A 17,348-nucleotide genomic window follows, 5' to 3' on the forward strand; every position below is an offset into this window, starting at 1 on the left:
ATCACAGTGAGCGGCTGCTCGTGGAGCAGGACCCGCTCATGCAGGTCATGGACACATGCAAAGCCAGCATCTAGGTGCAGTGAGGCAAACCCAGCAGGGAGATGCTGAAGCAGGATCTCTCACCCTGTGCTCCTTCCTGCTGCCTCCAGCTGCTCCTGCTCTGGAGAGGCAATCCCCACCAGATGTGCCAGGTTTTTGGCCATGTGGGATGTCCTACCTTACTCCTCTCCACAAACAAGAGCCCTCCCCAGCACCCAGCCTCCGTAGCTGGGCAGGGAGTTCCTCACCCCAGCAGAAGAGCTCGTGTCTTTTCTCTGCTCGTTTCACCCATGTGTTGTTTGCTGTAGCTCCCTAACCCCAGCTCTACCCCATTAGCTTTTAACCTATGTAGCAGAGTGGTTGGGTGACTCATCCCACTAATGCACACCCTGATACCAGCCCGGTAACAACACCCTGCTGCCTCTCCTTCCAGTCCTGCCCCCTCCCCGCTGCCCCAGCAGCACTACCTTCCCTGGCAGAGGGTGCTGTCTGACCAACACTCTTTCTTTTTTCCACCCCAGATGCAGGTGGCCCAGCAGGCGCAGCTCCGCCAGGAGACGCAGATTCTTCAGCAGACCTTCCTGACAGAGAAGGATGCCCTGCTCCAAAAGGAGAAGTTCATTGAGGAGGAGAAAACTAAGTTGGAGAAGCTCTTCCAGGATGAGGTGAATAAAGCGAAGAATCTGAAGGCAGAACAAGAGCGGCAGCAGAAGGAGATGGAGCAAGAAAAGCAACAGCTGAAGGCCATGCTGGATGACGCCAAGAAGCATCAGAAGGAAGCAGAGGAAAATGTCCGGCACAAGCAGGAGGAGCTGCAGCAACTGGAGAGACAGCGGCAGCAGCAGGAAAAACTCCTTGAAGAGGAGAACAAGAAGCTCAGGGAGAGGCTTGAGCAGATGCAGGAAGAGCACAAGGCTGCCCTGGCCCAGACACGAGAGATCATGATTCAGACAGATGACCTGCCTGAGGAGGTTGTGGTTACGACAACGCAGCTGATGGACATCAAAGCTGTGCCCAATGGCAGAGATGTAGTGGATGGCATAGCACAGAATGGGGAGCCAGAGTTTGCGTTTGATGGCATCCGCCAGAAGGTGTCTGCGGAGAAGCTGGCTGAGGCTGGCATTTTGAGCAAGGAGAGCTTAGACAAGTTGGCAAAGGGTGTTGTGAGTGTTGGTGAGCTCTCGCAGAGGGAAGACATCAAGAAGTATCTGCAGGGCAAGAGCAGCATTGCTGGTTTGTTAATCAAACCTGCCAATCAAAAGATGAGTATTTATGAAGCCATGAAGAAAAAGCTGCTCACTCCAGGCACTGCACTGGTCCTTCTGGAAGCACAGGCTGCCTCTGGCTTCATAATTGACCCTGTACAAAATAGGAGGCTGTCAGTGAATGAAGCAGTGAGAGAAGGAGTGATTGGGCCAGAACTGCACAATAAAATGCTGTCTGCTGAACGGGCAGTAACTGGCTACAAAGATCCTTATACAGGAGACAAGATCTCCCTCTTCCAGGCCATGTCAAAGGAGCTTATTGTTAGGGACCATGGCATCCGTCTACTTGAGGCCCAGATCGCCACGGGCGGCATCATTGACCCTGTCAACAGCCACCGCCTCCCCGTTGAAGCTGCCTACAAACGAGGCTACTTCAATGAGGAGATGAATGAAGTCCTCTCTGACCCTACAGATGACACCAAGGGCTTTTTCGACCCCAACACGCAGGAGAACCTCACCTATCTGCAGCTCATGGAGCGGTGTGTGACTGACCCAGACACAGGGCTGTGCCTCCTACCACTCACTGACCAGGCAGCCAAAGCAAGAGAGCTGCTCTACACTGACAAAGAAGCCAAGGATGTCTTTAAGAAGGCTACAGTGATGGCACCATTTGGCAAGTTCCAAGGGAAAACAGTGACCATCTGGGAGATCATCAACTCTGAATACTTCACTGAGGACCAAAGGCGAGACCTGATCCAGCAATACAGGACTGGCAAGATCACGGTGGAGAAGATCATTAAGATTATCATCACGGTTGTGGAGGAAAGTGAGAAAAAGAGCCAGATGTTATTTGAAGGGCTCCGGGCGCCTGTGCCTGCTGCTGAGCTGCTGGAAAGCAAAATCATCAACAAAGACCTCTACAACCAGCTGCACCAGGGCAAGAAGTCCGTGCAGGATGTGTCAGAGATGGAATCTGTGAGGCAGTACCTGAAGGGCACAGATGCCATTGCTGGCATCCTAGTGGAGTCAACCAGCCAGAAGTTCACCTTCTATGATGCCTTGAAGAGAAACCTGCTGAAGCCAGAGATTGCCCTGTCCTTGCTGGAGGCGCAGGCTGCCACAGGCTATATCATTGACCCTGTGAAGAACAAGCTGTATTCTGTTGATGAGGCAGTGAAGGCTGAGACTGTGGGGCCAGAGTTTCATGAGAAGCTGCTGTCTGCAGAGAAGGCTGTGACTGGCTACAAGGATCCCTACACAGGCCAGACGGTTTCCCTCTTCCAAGCACTCAAGAAAGGCCTCATCCCCACCGACACTGGGGTCCGTCTGCTGGATGTCCAGCTTGCCACTGGTGGTATCATTGATCCCGTGAACAGCCACCGGCTTCCACTTGAGGTTGCCTACAAGCGAGGCCACTTTGACCCAGAGATGAACTCAGCTCTGTCTGCACTGCTAGAGGAGGCCAAAGCTTTCTATTGTCCCAACACTCAGGAAAACCTCACCTATGCCCAACTGCAGAAGAACTGCCACCGTGACAAGCAGACTGGCCTCTACCTACTGCCTCTCTCAGACAAAGCTATCCAGTCACAGCAGGAGGAGATCTACACAGACAGCCAGGCAAAGGAGTGCTTCGAGAAGGCAACTGTAGAGGTCCCATCAGGCAGCCTGAAGGGCCAGACGGTGACCATATGGGAGCTGATACACTCAGAGTACTTCACAGAGGAACACAGGCAGGAGCTTCTCCGGCAGTACAAGACTGGCAAGGTGACCATTGAGAAGATCATCAAGATCATGATTACCATCATCGAGGAGACAGAGACCAAGAAGCAGGAGAAGCTGACGTTCAGTGGTCTCCGGGCACCCGTGTCTGCTAGTGAGCTGGTGGAATCCTGCATCATCAGCAAAGCCCAATACGAGCAACTGAAGGAAGGCAAGAAATCAGTGAAGGACCTCTCTGAGACAGATTCAGTTAAGAGATACCTGCAGGGGAGTGACTGCATTGCAGGCATCTATGTGGAGGCAACCAAAGAGAAGCTAAACATCTACGAGGCCATGAAAAGGAACCTGCTGAGGCCAAGCACTGCCGTGGTTCTACTGGAGGCCCAAGCTGCAACTGGATTCCTGATTGATCCTGTGAAGAATCGGAGGCTGTACGTCAATGAGGCAGTGAAGGCTGGCGTCATTGGGCCCGAGTTGCATGAGAAGCTGCTGTCTGCCGAGAAGGCGGTCACTGGATACAAGGACCCCTACTCGGGAAACACCATCTCCCTCTTTGAGGCTATGAAGAAAGGACTTATCGTCAAAGAGCATGGCATCCGCCTGCTTGAAGCCCAAATTGCCACAGGGGGCATCATTGACCCTGTGCACAGTCACCGTGTCCCTGTGGAGGTGGCCTATAAGCGGGGCTATCTTGATGAGGAAATGAACCGGATCCTTTCTGACCCCACAGATGACACCAAGGGCTTCTTTGACCCTAACACTCATGAGAACCTCACCTACATGCAGCTGAAGAAGAGGTGCATTGAGGACCCTGAGACGGGCCTGTACTTATTGCCCCTGCGTGAGCCAGAGAAGCCTACGGTGGTGGAGACCACCCAGGTGTACACAGAGGCAGAAACACGGAAGGTGTTTGAGGAGACGCAGGTGGACATCCCTGTGGGCAGCAGGGCAGGCTCTTCCATGTCACTGTGGGAGATCATGAACTCAGACCTGCTGCCTGAGGAGCAGCGGAAGCATCTCATGGAGGAGTTCCAGTCAGGCCGTGTGTCCAAGGAGCGCATGATCATCATCATCATCGAGATCATTGAGAAGACTGAGATCATCCGGCAGCAGAACCTCACCTCCTACGACTATGTCCGGCGCCGCATCACGGCTGAGGACCTCTACGAGGCCACAATCATCTCCCTGGACATCTACAACCTGCTGAAGCAGGGCTCCAAGACCATCCGGGAGCTCCTGGACATAGAGACCGTCTGGAAACACCTCTATGGGTCAGGCTGTGTTGCCGGCATCTACATCCCCTCCTCCAAGCAGAAACTCAGTATCTACCAGGCTTTGAAGAAGGGGCTGATCAGCTCTGAAGTGGCCCGCTCTCTCTTGGAAGCCCAGGCTGCAACTGGTTTCATGATTGATCCTATAAAGAACGAGAGGCTGACAGTTGACGAAGCAGTCAGGAAAGGTGTAGTGGGGCCAGAAATCCATGACCGGCTCCTCTCTGCAGAGAGGGCTGTGACTGGTTACAGAGATCCATACAGCGAGCAGAAGATTTCCCTCTTCCAGGCCATGAAGAAAGACCTCATTCCCAGTGAAGAGGCCCTGAAGCTTCTGGATGCCCAGATAGCCACTGGCGGTGTCATTGATCCACACCTTGGCTTCCACCTTCCCCTGGAGATGGCCTACCAGCGGGGCTTCATCAACAAGGAGACCTACGACATGCTCTCCGAGCCCAGTGAGGTGCGGAGCTATGTCGACCCCTCCACAGATGAGAAGCTCAGCTACACACAGCTCCTGAAGCGGTGCCGGAAGGATGAGAACAGTGGGCTTCTGCTGCTCCCACTGTGCGACACGAGGAAGCTCACCTTCCGGGGGCTACGGAAGCAGATCACCGTGGAGGAGCTGGTCCGCTCACAGGTAATGGATGAAGCCACAGCCCAGCGCCTCCAGGAGGGCCTCACCTCCATTGAGGAGGTCTCCAAGAACCTGAAGAAGTTTCTGGAGGGCACAAGCTGCATTGCTGGTGTCTTTGTGGACTCCACAAAGGAGCGGCTGTCTGTATACCAAGCCATGAAGAAGGGTATCATCAGGCCAGGCACTGCATTTGAGCTCCTGGAGGCGCAGGCAGCCACAGGGTATGTGATTGACCCTATCAAGGGCCTCAAGTTGACTGTGGAGGAGGCCGTGCGGATGGGCATCGTGGGCCCTGAGTTCAAGGACAAGCTGCTCTCTGCTGAGAGGGCAGTAACCGGCTACCGTGATCCCTACACCGGAAAGCTCATCTCCCTCTTCCAGGCCATGAAGAAGGGGTTGATCCTGAAGGATCATGGGATCCGCTTGCTGGAGGCCCAGATCGCAACAGGAGGCATCATTGATCCTGAGGAGAGCCACCGCCTACCTGTGGAGATAGCTTACAAGAGGGGCCTCTTTGATGAGGAGATGAATGAGATCCTGCTGGATCCCAGCGATGACACCAAAGGCTTCTTTGACCCCAACACAGAGGAGAACTTAACCTATCTGCAACTAATGGAGCGGTGCATCACTGACCCAGAAACCGGTCTTTGCCTCCTACCCCTGAAGGAGAAGAAACGGGAGAGGAAGACCTCCTCCAAGTCCTCTGTCCGCAAGCGCAGGGTGGTGATTGTTGACCCAGAAACTGGCAAGGAGATGTCGGTGTATGAAGCCTACCGCAAGGGCCTCATTGATCACCAGACCTACCTAGAGCTGTCAGAGCAGGAGTGCGAGTGGGAGGAGATCACCACCTCCTCCTCTGATGGCGTGGTCAAGTCCATGATCATCGACAGACGCTCAGGGCGCCAGTACGACATTGATGATGCCATTGGCAAGGGCCTGATCGACCAGTCAGCTCTGGACCAATACCGCTCGGGCACCCTCTCCATCACCGAATTTGCAGACATGCTCTCTGGCAACATGAGTGGCTTCCGGTCACGGTCATCCTCTGTGGGGTCGTCCTCCTCCTACACCGTCAGCCCAGCCCCCACGCGAACGCAGATATCAATGTGGAGCGACCCAACCGAGGAGACTGGGCCAGTTGCTGGCATCCTGGACACAGACACTCTGGAGAAGGTGTCCATCACGGAGGCGATGCGCCGAAATCTTGTAGACAACATCACGGGGCAGAGGCTGCTGGAAGCCCAAGCCTGCACCGGGGGCATCATCGACCCCAGCACTGGGGATAAATGCTCTGTTGCTGATGCAGTGAGCAAGGGCCTGGTGGACAAAATCATGGTGGACCGCATCAACCTTGCTCAGAAGGCCTTCTATGGCTTTGAAGACCCAAGAACCAAGACGAAGATGTCAGCAGCCCAGGCACTGAAGAAGGGCTGGCTGTACTATGAGGCTGGGCAGCGCTTTCTGGAGGTGCAGTACCTGACAGGGGGGTTGATCGAACCTGATGTCGAAGGTCGTGTCTCCTTGGATGACGCATTGCAGAAGGGCACCATCGACACGCGCACGGCCCAGAAGCTGCGGGATGTGAACACCTACTCCAAGTATCTCACCTGCCCCAAAACCAAGCTCAAGATCTCCTACAAGGACGCGATGGACCGGAGCATGATTGAAGATGGGACAGGCCTGCGACTGCTGGAAGCCTCCTCCCAGTCCAGCAAAGGCTACTATAGCCCTTACAACGTTAGCAGCGCTGGCTCCACCTCCGGCTCGAGGTCGGGCTCCCGGACGGGGTCCAGGGCAGGCTCGAGGCGTGGGAGCTTTGATGCCACCGGCTCTGGCTTCTCCATGACCTTCTCGTCCTCCTCCTACTCTTCCTCAAGCTTTGGGCGCAGATATGTGTTGGGTCCCCAGAGTGCTGTGGATGCAGGAGACCTTGCGCTCGCCTTGTCCCACCTGAACAGGAGCTGTGGATGGGAGGCAGGCAGGAAGTGCTCTGAACTGCACGGGCCACCGCTCAGTGTGGCATAAAGTCCCCTCCCTGCCCCTCCCCATGTACTGAGGAACCTGCCCTCCTCTCCTGCTCTGCATGTGGTAAAGCTGCTGGCTAATCACTCTATTATTTTTTTAATTTTTAAACTCCATTTTTCTTCCAAAGCAGTGCCTAAAGTTTAACCAAAAAGACTAGACTAATATATTAATATATAAGATTGTTCTGACAGTATTTGTATATTAAGAGATGAGAGAGAAAACACACTACCCTCCCAAGATCTGCAGCCCCAGGAGCTTGCTGCCGTTCGTGCCCTCTGCAGAGCAGATCCCGCCCAGCCGGTCCCGCCGCCGCTCGGACACCGCGAGGCAGAACCTGAAAACAGTTCCGTGTTTTTGATCTAACCACTAAGCGACTCTTTTGTAATTAACTCCACCGGCTTCCCCCTGCACCCCGAAGGAGGAGACGGCGCTGTGCACGCACCAGCCCCTGCGAGCCGCGCGGCGCCGGGGCATCCCGTGCCCTCGGAGGCCGGGGTGGACCTCCGCGCGCCGGCTCCGGAGCTGCCGCCTGGACCCTCGTCCCGAGCCGCGGCGAGGCGAGGGGGGGACGCTCCCGCGCCGCCCGCTCCCGCGCCCCGGCTCTGCCCCAGGACGTCCCCGCGGAGCCGGCGCCACCGTAAGTGCGCGCAGGCGCTGCTCCCGCTTCCGCAGAGCCGCTGCCGCGGGGAGCGACCCGCCTGCCTGCTGCCATGCCGCGCCGCGCCGCACCGTGCCGTGCCGGCTTCGCCTCCGAGCTGTGCCGCCTCCTCCGCCAGCTCACCCGCTCGCTCGCTCCGGCGCGTCCCGCTGCGCTTCGCTTTGCCTGCCGGCCTCGCGCCGCTCCCCGCGTGTGCCTGTCCGTGTGTCCGTCCGTCCGCCCGCCGCTCCGTGTATCTGGGAAGTGCTCCGTGCTAGGCTGAGTCGCCCAAACTGGGTTAGCGTAGTGAGTCGCAGGCGCCGCGCTGCCGTTCCCGCGGCCGCCCGGGGCTGGCGGCCTCGCCAGCGGCAGCCCGGAGGCGCTCCTGGCACGCCGAGGCCTCTCGCTCCTTCCTTCCGCCTCCTCTTGGTTTTCCTCGCCCTTTCTTCGCCCGCAATAACGCGCTCTCTCTCTGTCAGACATCTTTTTCCAGCCCCGCCAAGGACGTCCCTTCGCCCCTGGGCGAGCTCCTTAGCTGGGTCTCCGGCGTTAGCAAGTCTTGGATCAGCGCGAGGGGAGTCCCGGACGCAGCAGCTCCTCGGCCGCGCTCGGCCGCCCAGGTAACGGCGGCCTTTCCCGCGCCGCTCCCTCGGCCGGCCGGGACCCCCGGGACTCCGCGGTGCGCGGGGCCGGCGCCGCGGCCACAGCTGGCCGCTGCCGGCCGAGCCGCGCGAAGCGTCCGCGCGCTGCTCCCAGCACGCCGGCGTGGGCGCTGCTCTGCTCCCGCCGCGCTTCAGGAGGAAGCCGTCCCCGGTGCAGGTTTCCGGCCGTGCCTGGGAAGTTCCCGCGCTGGAGAGCGCAGGGGGGAGCCGGCGGGCGGGCAGGCGGTGCGCTCACCGGTCGGCATCGTTGGCGCTGCCTGACGGCTTCATCGCATGAACCAGTCCTCCTGTCTCATCCCATCTTTATTTTGTTTTTCTTTTGTGTTCGCTTTGTTTTAGTGTTGCTGGATGTCCATTGCAACCCCCCACCGCTGCCGCGGAGCCCCTGCCCCGGTGCGGGGGGACGTGGGACGGCGCTTGAGGACTCTGAGAATTGCTCCCGCTCCCCTTGCGCTCGCCAGAGCCCCCGAGTCCCCGACTCGCGGGGGCAGCGGGTCCCGGCTGGGGCTGCAGCGGCGCGGCCAGGCCGAGCGTGGCCGCAGAGCCCCCGCCCGGCCTGGGCACGGCCTCCGCAGCGGTGCCGCCGGCGCCCCTCTCCTCCTCCCCTCCTGCTCTCATCTGCCACATATAAATGGAGTCATGTTATTCCTCGGCATTTGTTGTTGTTACTGTCATTATCAAGTTTTGCTTTTGCATGACATACTAACGTGGGCAACTGTCGCATACCCCAGCCCGAGCCAGGGCTCCCACGCGCCCCCCTTTCCCATGGCGTTCTCGCCGGCGCGGTGGGGGCTGATCCGTAATCCCAACGCATCTCTTTCTGGGGGCAAAACACTAAAGCCTGTCCTGTATATACCGCGAAGTGTTTGTAAAACGTGCAGTATGGGCCCTCGGCTCTCCCCAGCGAGGGCAGTAAAGGAGATTCTCTGAAAGCAGCGGCCGCTCCGCGTCCTCTGTTCGCACCTGGCGCTCGCTGCGGGCTGAGCTGTGCTGAGCGCGGGTCGAGCCTGGGGGGCGGGTGGCAGCGCCTGGCCGAGGGGATGGAAAGGCACAGGGGGCCCTGGGAGCTGCCGCGGGCCCTGGCCGACGGCTTGGCTCTGCTCCCTGGCACCCCAGGGCCTGGGACTGCGCCGCCTGCGGCAGAGCGCCGCTGCAGGGGGGCCGGCGGCTGCGCGGGGTCCCGTGCCTGCTGCGGGGGTGGGCGCTGCTGGTCGAGCTCCTTGGCAGAGGGGCAGCGCTGGAGTGCCGGCGGCTTGGGGCTAGCGTGCCGCTGGTGTGGGCCGGGGCGCGGGCACCGGTGCGTGCCGGGGGCAGGAGCGCGGCTTGGGCGGGCTCGTGGTGCCGCTGGCCTGGCCGCTGCGTGGCGCGTCCCCGCCGGGGTGCAAGGAGCGGGCGCCTGCGGTGCGGAGGAGGCGAAGTGCAGTTAAGCTAGGGAAGCAGCAGCTGCCAGCGGCTGGGAAAGCCCCGTATAGCGCCAGGGCCAGAGCTGGTGCCGGAGGAGACGGGCCGGGGCCAGGGCCGGGGCGGCAGGGGGAAGGCAGCTGGGCGGCTGGGTTTGCTAGGAGCAGCCGGGGCAAAAGCAGAGAGACTTTGGCGCGATCCTGCCGTGGCATTTGCCTGGAGGGCACGGGGACCGCCGGGGTGCCGGGTGCGACAGCCACGGATCCGGCGGGGTCGGCCGGGAGCAGCCGTGCGCACCGGCCCGGGCAGCGCCCCGACGGCAGCAGTCGGGATCGCGCCGTGCGTCGGCAGCGAAGAACCACATCCCTGCCGGAGCGCAGCGGGACCGGCGCGGGCTGCCCCCGCCGGGCGCCCCCGCCACTGCCCCCGGCCGTCCCGCGCCGGCCCCAGGGCTGCCCCACGTCCACCCTGCGCTGGTCCCAGGGCTGCCCCACATCCACCCTGTGCTGGCCGCAGGGCTGCCCCATGTCCAGCCTGCTCCAGCCCCAAGGCTGCCCCACGTCCACCCCGCACCGGCCCCAGGGCTGCCCCATGTCCACCCTGCGCTGGTCCCAGGGCTGCCCCACACCTGCCCTGCTCCAGCCTCAGGACTGCCCCACATCCACCCCTTGCTGGCCGCAGGGCTGCCCCATGTCCAGTTCGCTCCAGCCCCAGGGCTGCCCCATGTCCAGCCTGCTCCAGTGCCAGGGCTGCCCCACATCCACCCCATGCTAGCCCCAGGCCTGCCCCACTTCCAGGCTGCTCCTGTCCCAGGGCTGCCCCATGTCTCCCCCCCCCCCCCCATGCTGGCCCCAGGGCTGCCCCACATCTACCCCATGCCAGCCCCAGGGCTGCCCCATGTCCACCCTGTGCCAGCCCTAAGGCTGCCCCACGTGTGCCCTGTGTCAGCCCCAGGGCTGCCTCCAGAGCTGGCAGCGCTCATGCGGGGCAGGAATGCTTGGACCAGGAGGGATTTATCCATCAGCAGGGACAGACCGCGGTGCTCAGATGGGGCTTGGCCGGGCAAGTGAAGCACTCGCCCATGGCGGCCCCTCTCCTCCCCGTGCTCCGTCCCCCTTGGTTCCTTAAAAAGTTTCACGTGGTCCCACAGGCCCCCTCCTGTCTGAAAATCCTCGTGTTTGTCCCGATCCTCCTCCCTTAGGATCCTGGTCGCCTCGATCCTCCTCAGTTGCAAGGTCCGGGTTGGCCATGCCTGTGTTTTCCTAATTGCCCGTTGCTTGCTGACGAAGGATTTGCTCTCTGTCTCGCCTTCGCTACGGCTCCTCCGCCAGGCTCGTGCCGCTGGGTCTCGCTCGTGGCCCCCGCCGCGCTCGCCGCGTCCTGCGCGCGGCAAGTCCTCGAAGCGATCGCCTGCACTGCACCGACGCGCCCCAGCCCGCCGGGCGCCGCGCGAGGGAGCCCTGGGGCCGGCGGCGGCAGCGGCTCAGCCCTGGGCGGCGTCAGCAGCCGCCGAGCCGCGCCGTGCGCCGGGAACAGCAGAGAGAGTGTGTAATTGGGCCAGGCTAATTATGATGGATAACTCTATTATATTCACGTTTTTAATGCACTGCAGCTTAGCTCGCCTCACTGACGTGCAGGCCAGAGTTCACTCCTTTCAGGCCCTCCAAGCTAAACTGTTGCGCAGCGTTAAAACCTCAGGGCGGTAGTATGCAAAATGCTGAATGTCACGCTAATAATAGCTGTCAGTCAGCCCTGGTTAGTATACGTTTGCCTACTGAGCGAGCCGCGGTATGCACACAAACATTTGCAAACAGCCTGTGACCAACTTACACAAAACACTAGCTGCAACCATAACGATCTCGTCAGATGAACCCGCCGTGCTGCACACCCAGGTGCACGGCCGCTGAGCTGGTCTGCATGCAGACGGCTGTGCTGCCGGCCCCTCTGCCCTGCCTGTGGATGTGATTGCTGCGAGTGCGGGGGTTGCTCGCGCACCACTGAGGCTCCCATTGCTGGCAGCAACGGTGGCCCCAGGACCGCCAGCCACGGGCCAGAGTGTGGCTGGGGCCTGCAGTATGCATCCCAAGCAGCATGCGTCCCAAGTGGTGTGGCTCTCTGAGCGATGTGCATCCCAAGCTGCATGCATCCCAAGGAGCATGTATCCCGAGCGCTGTGCATCCCAAACAGTGTGACTCCTGAGCAGTGTGCGTCCCAAGTGACATGCGTCCCGAGCAGCAGTGGCGCAGGCCCTGGGCGGCCGGCTTGGCCGCTGGCACAGAGCAGCTGCCAACCCCGCGAGCCCGCGGCCCCGGGCTCTGCCTGGCGCTGCGCTCCAAACCCGTCTTTGGAGCCGCTCGCTGCTGTGGGAACTTTCTGTACAGTTTAGCAAGTAGGGACAAAGCACGGCCGGTCTCTCCCACGCCCCCCCCTTCGCCGGGGCGCTGAACTTTTCTTTAAGGAGATAACTTGCCCAGCTCTGCTTCCCGCGCACGTGCAGAGACCTGGAGCCCCCCCCACCCCGGGCTGTGTCTCACCATTGCCTCTGCACACTTGCTGCCCGAGGAAAAAAACCCATTGCTTGCTGCTGGGTTGGCACGTGGGTCCCTGCCTTCATTGCTTAAATACTGATGTGCATTGGCCAAGGACAACTTGGGGTCACAGCAAGGCGCCTGCATCTCTGTGCCGACACGTAGTGCAGTCCATGCTCCCCGTCCTCTGCCAAGGGGAGAGGCGGGAGCGAGCGGCCGCGGGGCCCCGCACGGAGCAGGGACCTGTGCTGCTCTCCCAAGGCACCGGCGTCGCTGCTGTCAGGCAGCTCTAAATCCGTTTGTTCTGCTTGTCATGTCCGGGGACGTAGCCGGCACAGCCCGCTGTGCCTGCTGGCCGTCCCCAGCCGGCAGCCGATCCGGGCTGGCTGTTGCACCCCCCTCCCCCCCCCCCGCAGCGTGCCGGGGGAGGCAGCAGCTGCATGTACGGATCTGCGCGACTGCAGGGATCGGCACCCTGGTTCGCTGCGGAGAGGGTGCTGCTCAGCACGGTTTTCCTGGTGCCCACGCAGGGTTGGGTCTGCTGCTCCTCGTCTCCCTGTCGGCACATCTGCAGGATGGGGGCACCAGGGCCAGCCGATGCAGGCATGACTCTGCCCTGTGTCTGGGGCAGACTCTCCGGCAGCGATAGCCAGGGCTTTATCTGCCATGCACTGCAGCGAGCTTGTGCTGGACACAGGTCAGCATCTCACAGGTTTTAGGCACTGTTGCTTGCGGAGCATTTCCCGCTGGCATGTGGGGCTGGGGGCAGTGGGGAGGAGCATGGGCACTGTGGACCCACTGCCCCACAGACAGCTTTCTCTGTGCTGACTGTGGCCATGCTCATAGACCCTGCATCAGACCGACCTGTGCTTGTGCAAAGAGCTGGGATATGTCCCCTGCCTGCTGCGGCCTCCTCCAGGCAGGCCACCCCCAGAAGTGGGAGCGAACCCAGGGCTAAGGCAGCGCTTTCCCACGCCAAAGATGGCCTTTCTCTAGCACAGCAGTATATCCATAACATAGTTCTGGATGCAACTCTGCACCCTTGTCAAATGCTCATCCACTTTGGGCAAAAATAGGCCCTGGGCTCTGCACAAGTTGCATGGCCTGTGGACCCCATAGCTGCATTTTGGCAAAAGGGCTCGTGCACTCCTGGCAGCATGCTCCTGCCTAGGGAGGAGGACACATCTGCAAAGGGAGCAGTGAGCAGGGCACGGCACAGGAGGACCTCAGGCCGTTGTGCTGCGGGACTGTGGGTGCTGCTGATTGCGCCAGAGCTGCCACGATCCCGCGCCCTGACCGCACCATCCTACTCCCTCCCTTGTGCCAGCGCCGATGTCTACTAGACCTCAGGGTGAGGTGAGGTCGCAGCCAAGATGCATCTTGTGGCTCGGCCAGCTCACACGGGACACCAGTGCGGGCTCTGGGCAGAGCCGGGCTGCGTGGCTGGTGCTGCAGGGAGCACAGGGCCATGGGCTCCTGCTGGTGCGCACACTGCTGCAGATAGTGTCGCATGCAGCGCCTCCAGTGAGCACACGCGCAGAGAGCCTCCCTCTGGCATACCCGAGCCACGCTGCCACAGCCACCAAGAAGACACTGACGCTCATTTTCAGAGAAAGACAGTGGAAGACGGTCTTTTTTTTTGTGCTTATTCAGTCTTGGAGTGTGAACAAACATTTGTCTCTTCCTGACACTCTTTGTGAGTGCCCCCAGCTTCTGGTGCACTTTAACTCCTGAGGAGCTCCTTCCCAGATCCTTTCTGCCCTAGTGGCACCTGTCTCAGGTGGATTTATTCTGTTCTGGACTCTGCCAGAGGATAAACCTGGTGTTTTGGGTCTGGACTTGGATCCTTCCACGTTTACCCCATGACCCCACTGCTGCCCCTTCTGCCCACACATCGCTCACATCTTCCCCATCTGGTCCTGGCAGCAGGTCTTTCTTACACTTGTGAAGACATTCAGCGCATGTAGGAAAGTCCCGTCCCACCCAGCTGAGGGTACATGGACCTGGGGCAGGGGGATGGATTCCCTTGTCCCAAGGACCTGACTGTGCTCGGCTGGGACCTGTCACCAGTGCAAGAGCCCAGGCAGCGTAAGGGTTTATTCCAGCCAGGCACTGCCACTCTGCCGCTGGTGCGCTGCAGAGGGCATAAAGCAAATGGCATGGTTACGCACAGCCACCAAGGAGCCCGGTGCTGCTCTGCAGCCGTAACCCAAACCCTTGCGCCTGGCCAAGGCTGCCCTCTGCACACCAGCACAGGGGCTCGCAGCCTGGTGGCTCGGAAACCTCTCCGCATGCAGCGAAAGCTTGGGCCAGGCAGTCTGCTGGGTGCACAGCACCAGCCTGGCTCCATTTCCCCTTTTCTGCCCAACAGCTGCTGACCAGACCTCCATCCATGGTTACTTTTCTCAGCAGCTGCAGCTGTCGCTTCCTCCCAGAGATCCCCTATGACACTGCCCTGCCTCTGCCCCATCCAGACCCGTGGGCAGCACCAGGCTGGCAAAAGCATCGTGCTGCAGTGCAACACTGCGGCAGCTCTGCTGTGAGCCTCACCCAACAGGAGCTCTGGTGCTGGTGCCCAGGTCTGGCTCTGCCACAGAGCTGTGTACCCCCGCAGCAGCCTGACCACTGCCCCAGCCTGGTGATGCACTCAGCTGGCCCAGGGCACCCCGTGGCATGCTCTGCTTTCTCCCAGGTTTTAGACCTGCTGCTGGTCCCACACAGATGCATTATTGATGTCTTGTCTGGAGCTGCTGCCTTGGCTGGTCGGGTCCTCCTGGGCATTGCAGCAACATTATATTGCTCCCTAATCAGACTGCGTTCTCTATCTCCCCATGGTTCCCCAGCCCATTCCCATTACAGGCAGAGTCGACGCACGACATTGACAGACCGGTATCGGAGCCATCCACCAGCTCCCCTCCTTGTGTTCAGATTTCATTTCATCATGCTCCTTGGGGCATTGCTGTGAGCTGCGTTGAGGCTTTACCCCCTGCAGCCTTTCTCACAGCAATCATGCTCTCGTTTCTGCATCTCAGCAGCTGCTCCTGGTGAAAACGAACCAACGGTCCGTGTGCTTTTGTGCATGGGGCCCCTTGCTCCTCTGACAAATGTCTCCGATCGGGCTGTCGTCTCCACTTCCTCCTCCCTGTGCACATGTTTGCAGGCTTTTGTGCTGGATGCAGCCCCTTTTCTGGAAGGCTGGAGCCTGAGGACCGCAGCTTCTGGCACCACTTGCTTTCCTGCTGCACGCTCTCTGATTTTTCCTGTTTGAGATTCCCAGTAATATGCACAGCCTTGCATACTGCTCACTTTCATTATGTTTTGTCAGGTGTCCTTGCCTTGGCAAAGCCTTACCAGGGCTAATTAGAGGTTACCTGCAAGTCTCCTAGGGCCATGCAGGAGTGCGTGCACCCCAGCTCTTGGGTATCGACATGGTGTGACCTCTCCTGTAGGCAGCTCCTGCTGCAAGCTTAGGGCAGCCACTGGCACCCCCATGGTCCCCCTCCTTCCGTGTCCCTGCAGGGAGATGCACAGCTCGTGGGCTCACTTTTAACCTGGTGTTTTCTTCTGGTTGCATTGTGGCAAATGGCTGAGCTCACAGCACCTGAGCCTGAGCAAGCTGAAGGCTCTGAACAAGATCAGCAGGCTCAGCACAACCTAATAGCAAAAACATGGCCCCGTTGAGTGCCCTCAGCGGTGGCACCCAAGGCTCACGGCCGCTGGTGGCCCTGCTCTTTGACCTCTTCCACCGGTCTGTTCTGTCCGCAGTGGGTTTCTTGCATGGTGCCGATTCTGCAGCTCTGCTTTTCCATCCCGGCAAAGCTCTTGGGCTGTCTCAGCCCTTCCGGTGATGCTGAGTGTGGCCGGGCAGGAGCCACATGGGCATGGTGCTGCACGGTGTGCTGAGCCTGGGCTCCAGCCAGCTGGTCTCTGTGGGAGGTGCAGCCGGGTGGCCTTGGGGACACCCCTACCCTTTGCAGATGGGTTTGTGCATGCTCAGTCTGGTGCCCCTCCCCACAGTGCCACGACTGACGGCAAGATAAGGGCTTTTATGGCCATTAGTGTGTTATCTTTATGATTATTGCCTTGCCACCCCGGCTCTTCTGGTTCTGGCACAGAAACAAAGGACGATCCCGGCTTGGAGATGCTGGTCCCAGGCGGAGCTGCAGGCAAGGGGCAGTGGGTGGTGCAGAGGGGCAGGGCGTGCAGCACAGCAGCATGCCCCGGCCCGGGGCTGGGGCAGTGGTGCCCAGGGATGCAGGGAGGGCGGCCGCGTGCAGCTCCAAGGATGCCGTGGGAGCGCTCCTGCCCCATGGGGCGGCTGTGCCTCCATGCAGCTCACCCGCACCATGGCCGGAGCTGCACAGGGAGTGCGCACAGCTTTGCTGACGTCCCAGCCCCAGGAGGGTGGTCCCACTCCCAGGGCGCTCGCTGCACCCCCAGCTCGTTTTGGTGCCTGCTTCTTCCTTGGCACAGCCCGCCTGACCGGTGTGATGTACGCATCCGGCCACGCCGGAGCTCTGCCTGCTGCAGGGGGGTCAGGCTCAGCAGCCCCCGTGCAGCTGGGCACACTTGCCAGCCCCTGTAAATCCCTGCAAGCAGCAAGGGAGGTATCAAGGGCCGTGGGGACCTGGGGCAGCTCTCCTTCCCCGCAGGCTGCGTGCGCAGCCACGCTGCTGCCAGGTGTCCACGGACGGCGGTTACATCATTGCCTGCAGTCAGGCTCGGCAAACTGCAGTCAATGGGCTGGCACAAAACGCTCCCCAAAAGCTCTGCTAATGACGGGCCTGTGCGGGAGGGGTGCGGCATATTGCGCACGGACACTCACAGCCCCAGCACCCTGCGGAGCCCCAGCACCGTGCGCTGCACGCGCACAACTGTGTGCAAGGCACAGCCAGCTCTGTGTGCGCAGCACGGCCGCCCGCGCCGCACCAAGGCGCTTGCTGGGGTCCTTCAGGAGGCGCTTCCCACCCCTGGGCACCGTCGTCTCATTGGAGCAGCCAACGCTTTGTGCCTCCACCTTTGGTGGGCTCCACCGTCCAGGGTGGATGTGGAGGCTGCTGGAGACTGATTTGGGTTTGGCTTGTAATGCTGGAAAAGCCTCAAAAACAAGATGATCCTCTCCCACCTCCCCCAGTCCCGCCTGCCAGTGGAGACTGGCTGCCCCGAGCGGAGGCAGCAGCCACCCGGCAGAGGGGTATGCGGAGATTCAGGGCAAGAACAAATC

The 17,348-nt window shown here is 60.5% G+C and overlaps 1 protein-coding gene across 10 annotated transcripts in view; it reads left to right on the plus strand.

Annotated features, from left to right (window-relative positions):
• PLEC (plectin) overlaps positions 1–8,105 on the plus strand; it is a 63,240-nt gene extending 55,135 nt beyond the window's left edge. For all 10 annotated transcript variants that reach the window (XM_062570775.1, XM_062570777.1, XM_062570774.1 and 7 more), the window contains 2 exons: positions 561–7,533; positions 8,013–8,105. In XM_062570775.1, the coding sequence (XP_062426759.1) occupies positions 561–6,896 (6,336 nt within the window). In that variant the 3' untranslated portion in view covers positions 6,897–7,533; positions 8,013–8,105. The remainder of the gene's footprint in view (positions 1–560; positions 7,534–8,012) is intronic.
• Positions 8,106–17,348: the final 9,243 nt, after the last annotated feature.

This window comes from Rhea pennata, chromosome 2 (assembly GCF_028389875.1).
Source record: "Rhea pennata isolate bPtePen1 chromosome 2, bPtePen1.pri, whole genome shotgun sequence".
NCBI lineage: Eukaryota > Metazoa > Chordata > Aves > Rheiformes > Rheidae > Rhea > Rhea pennata.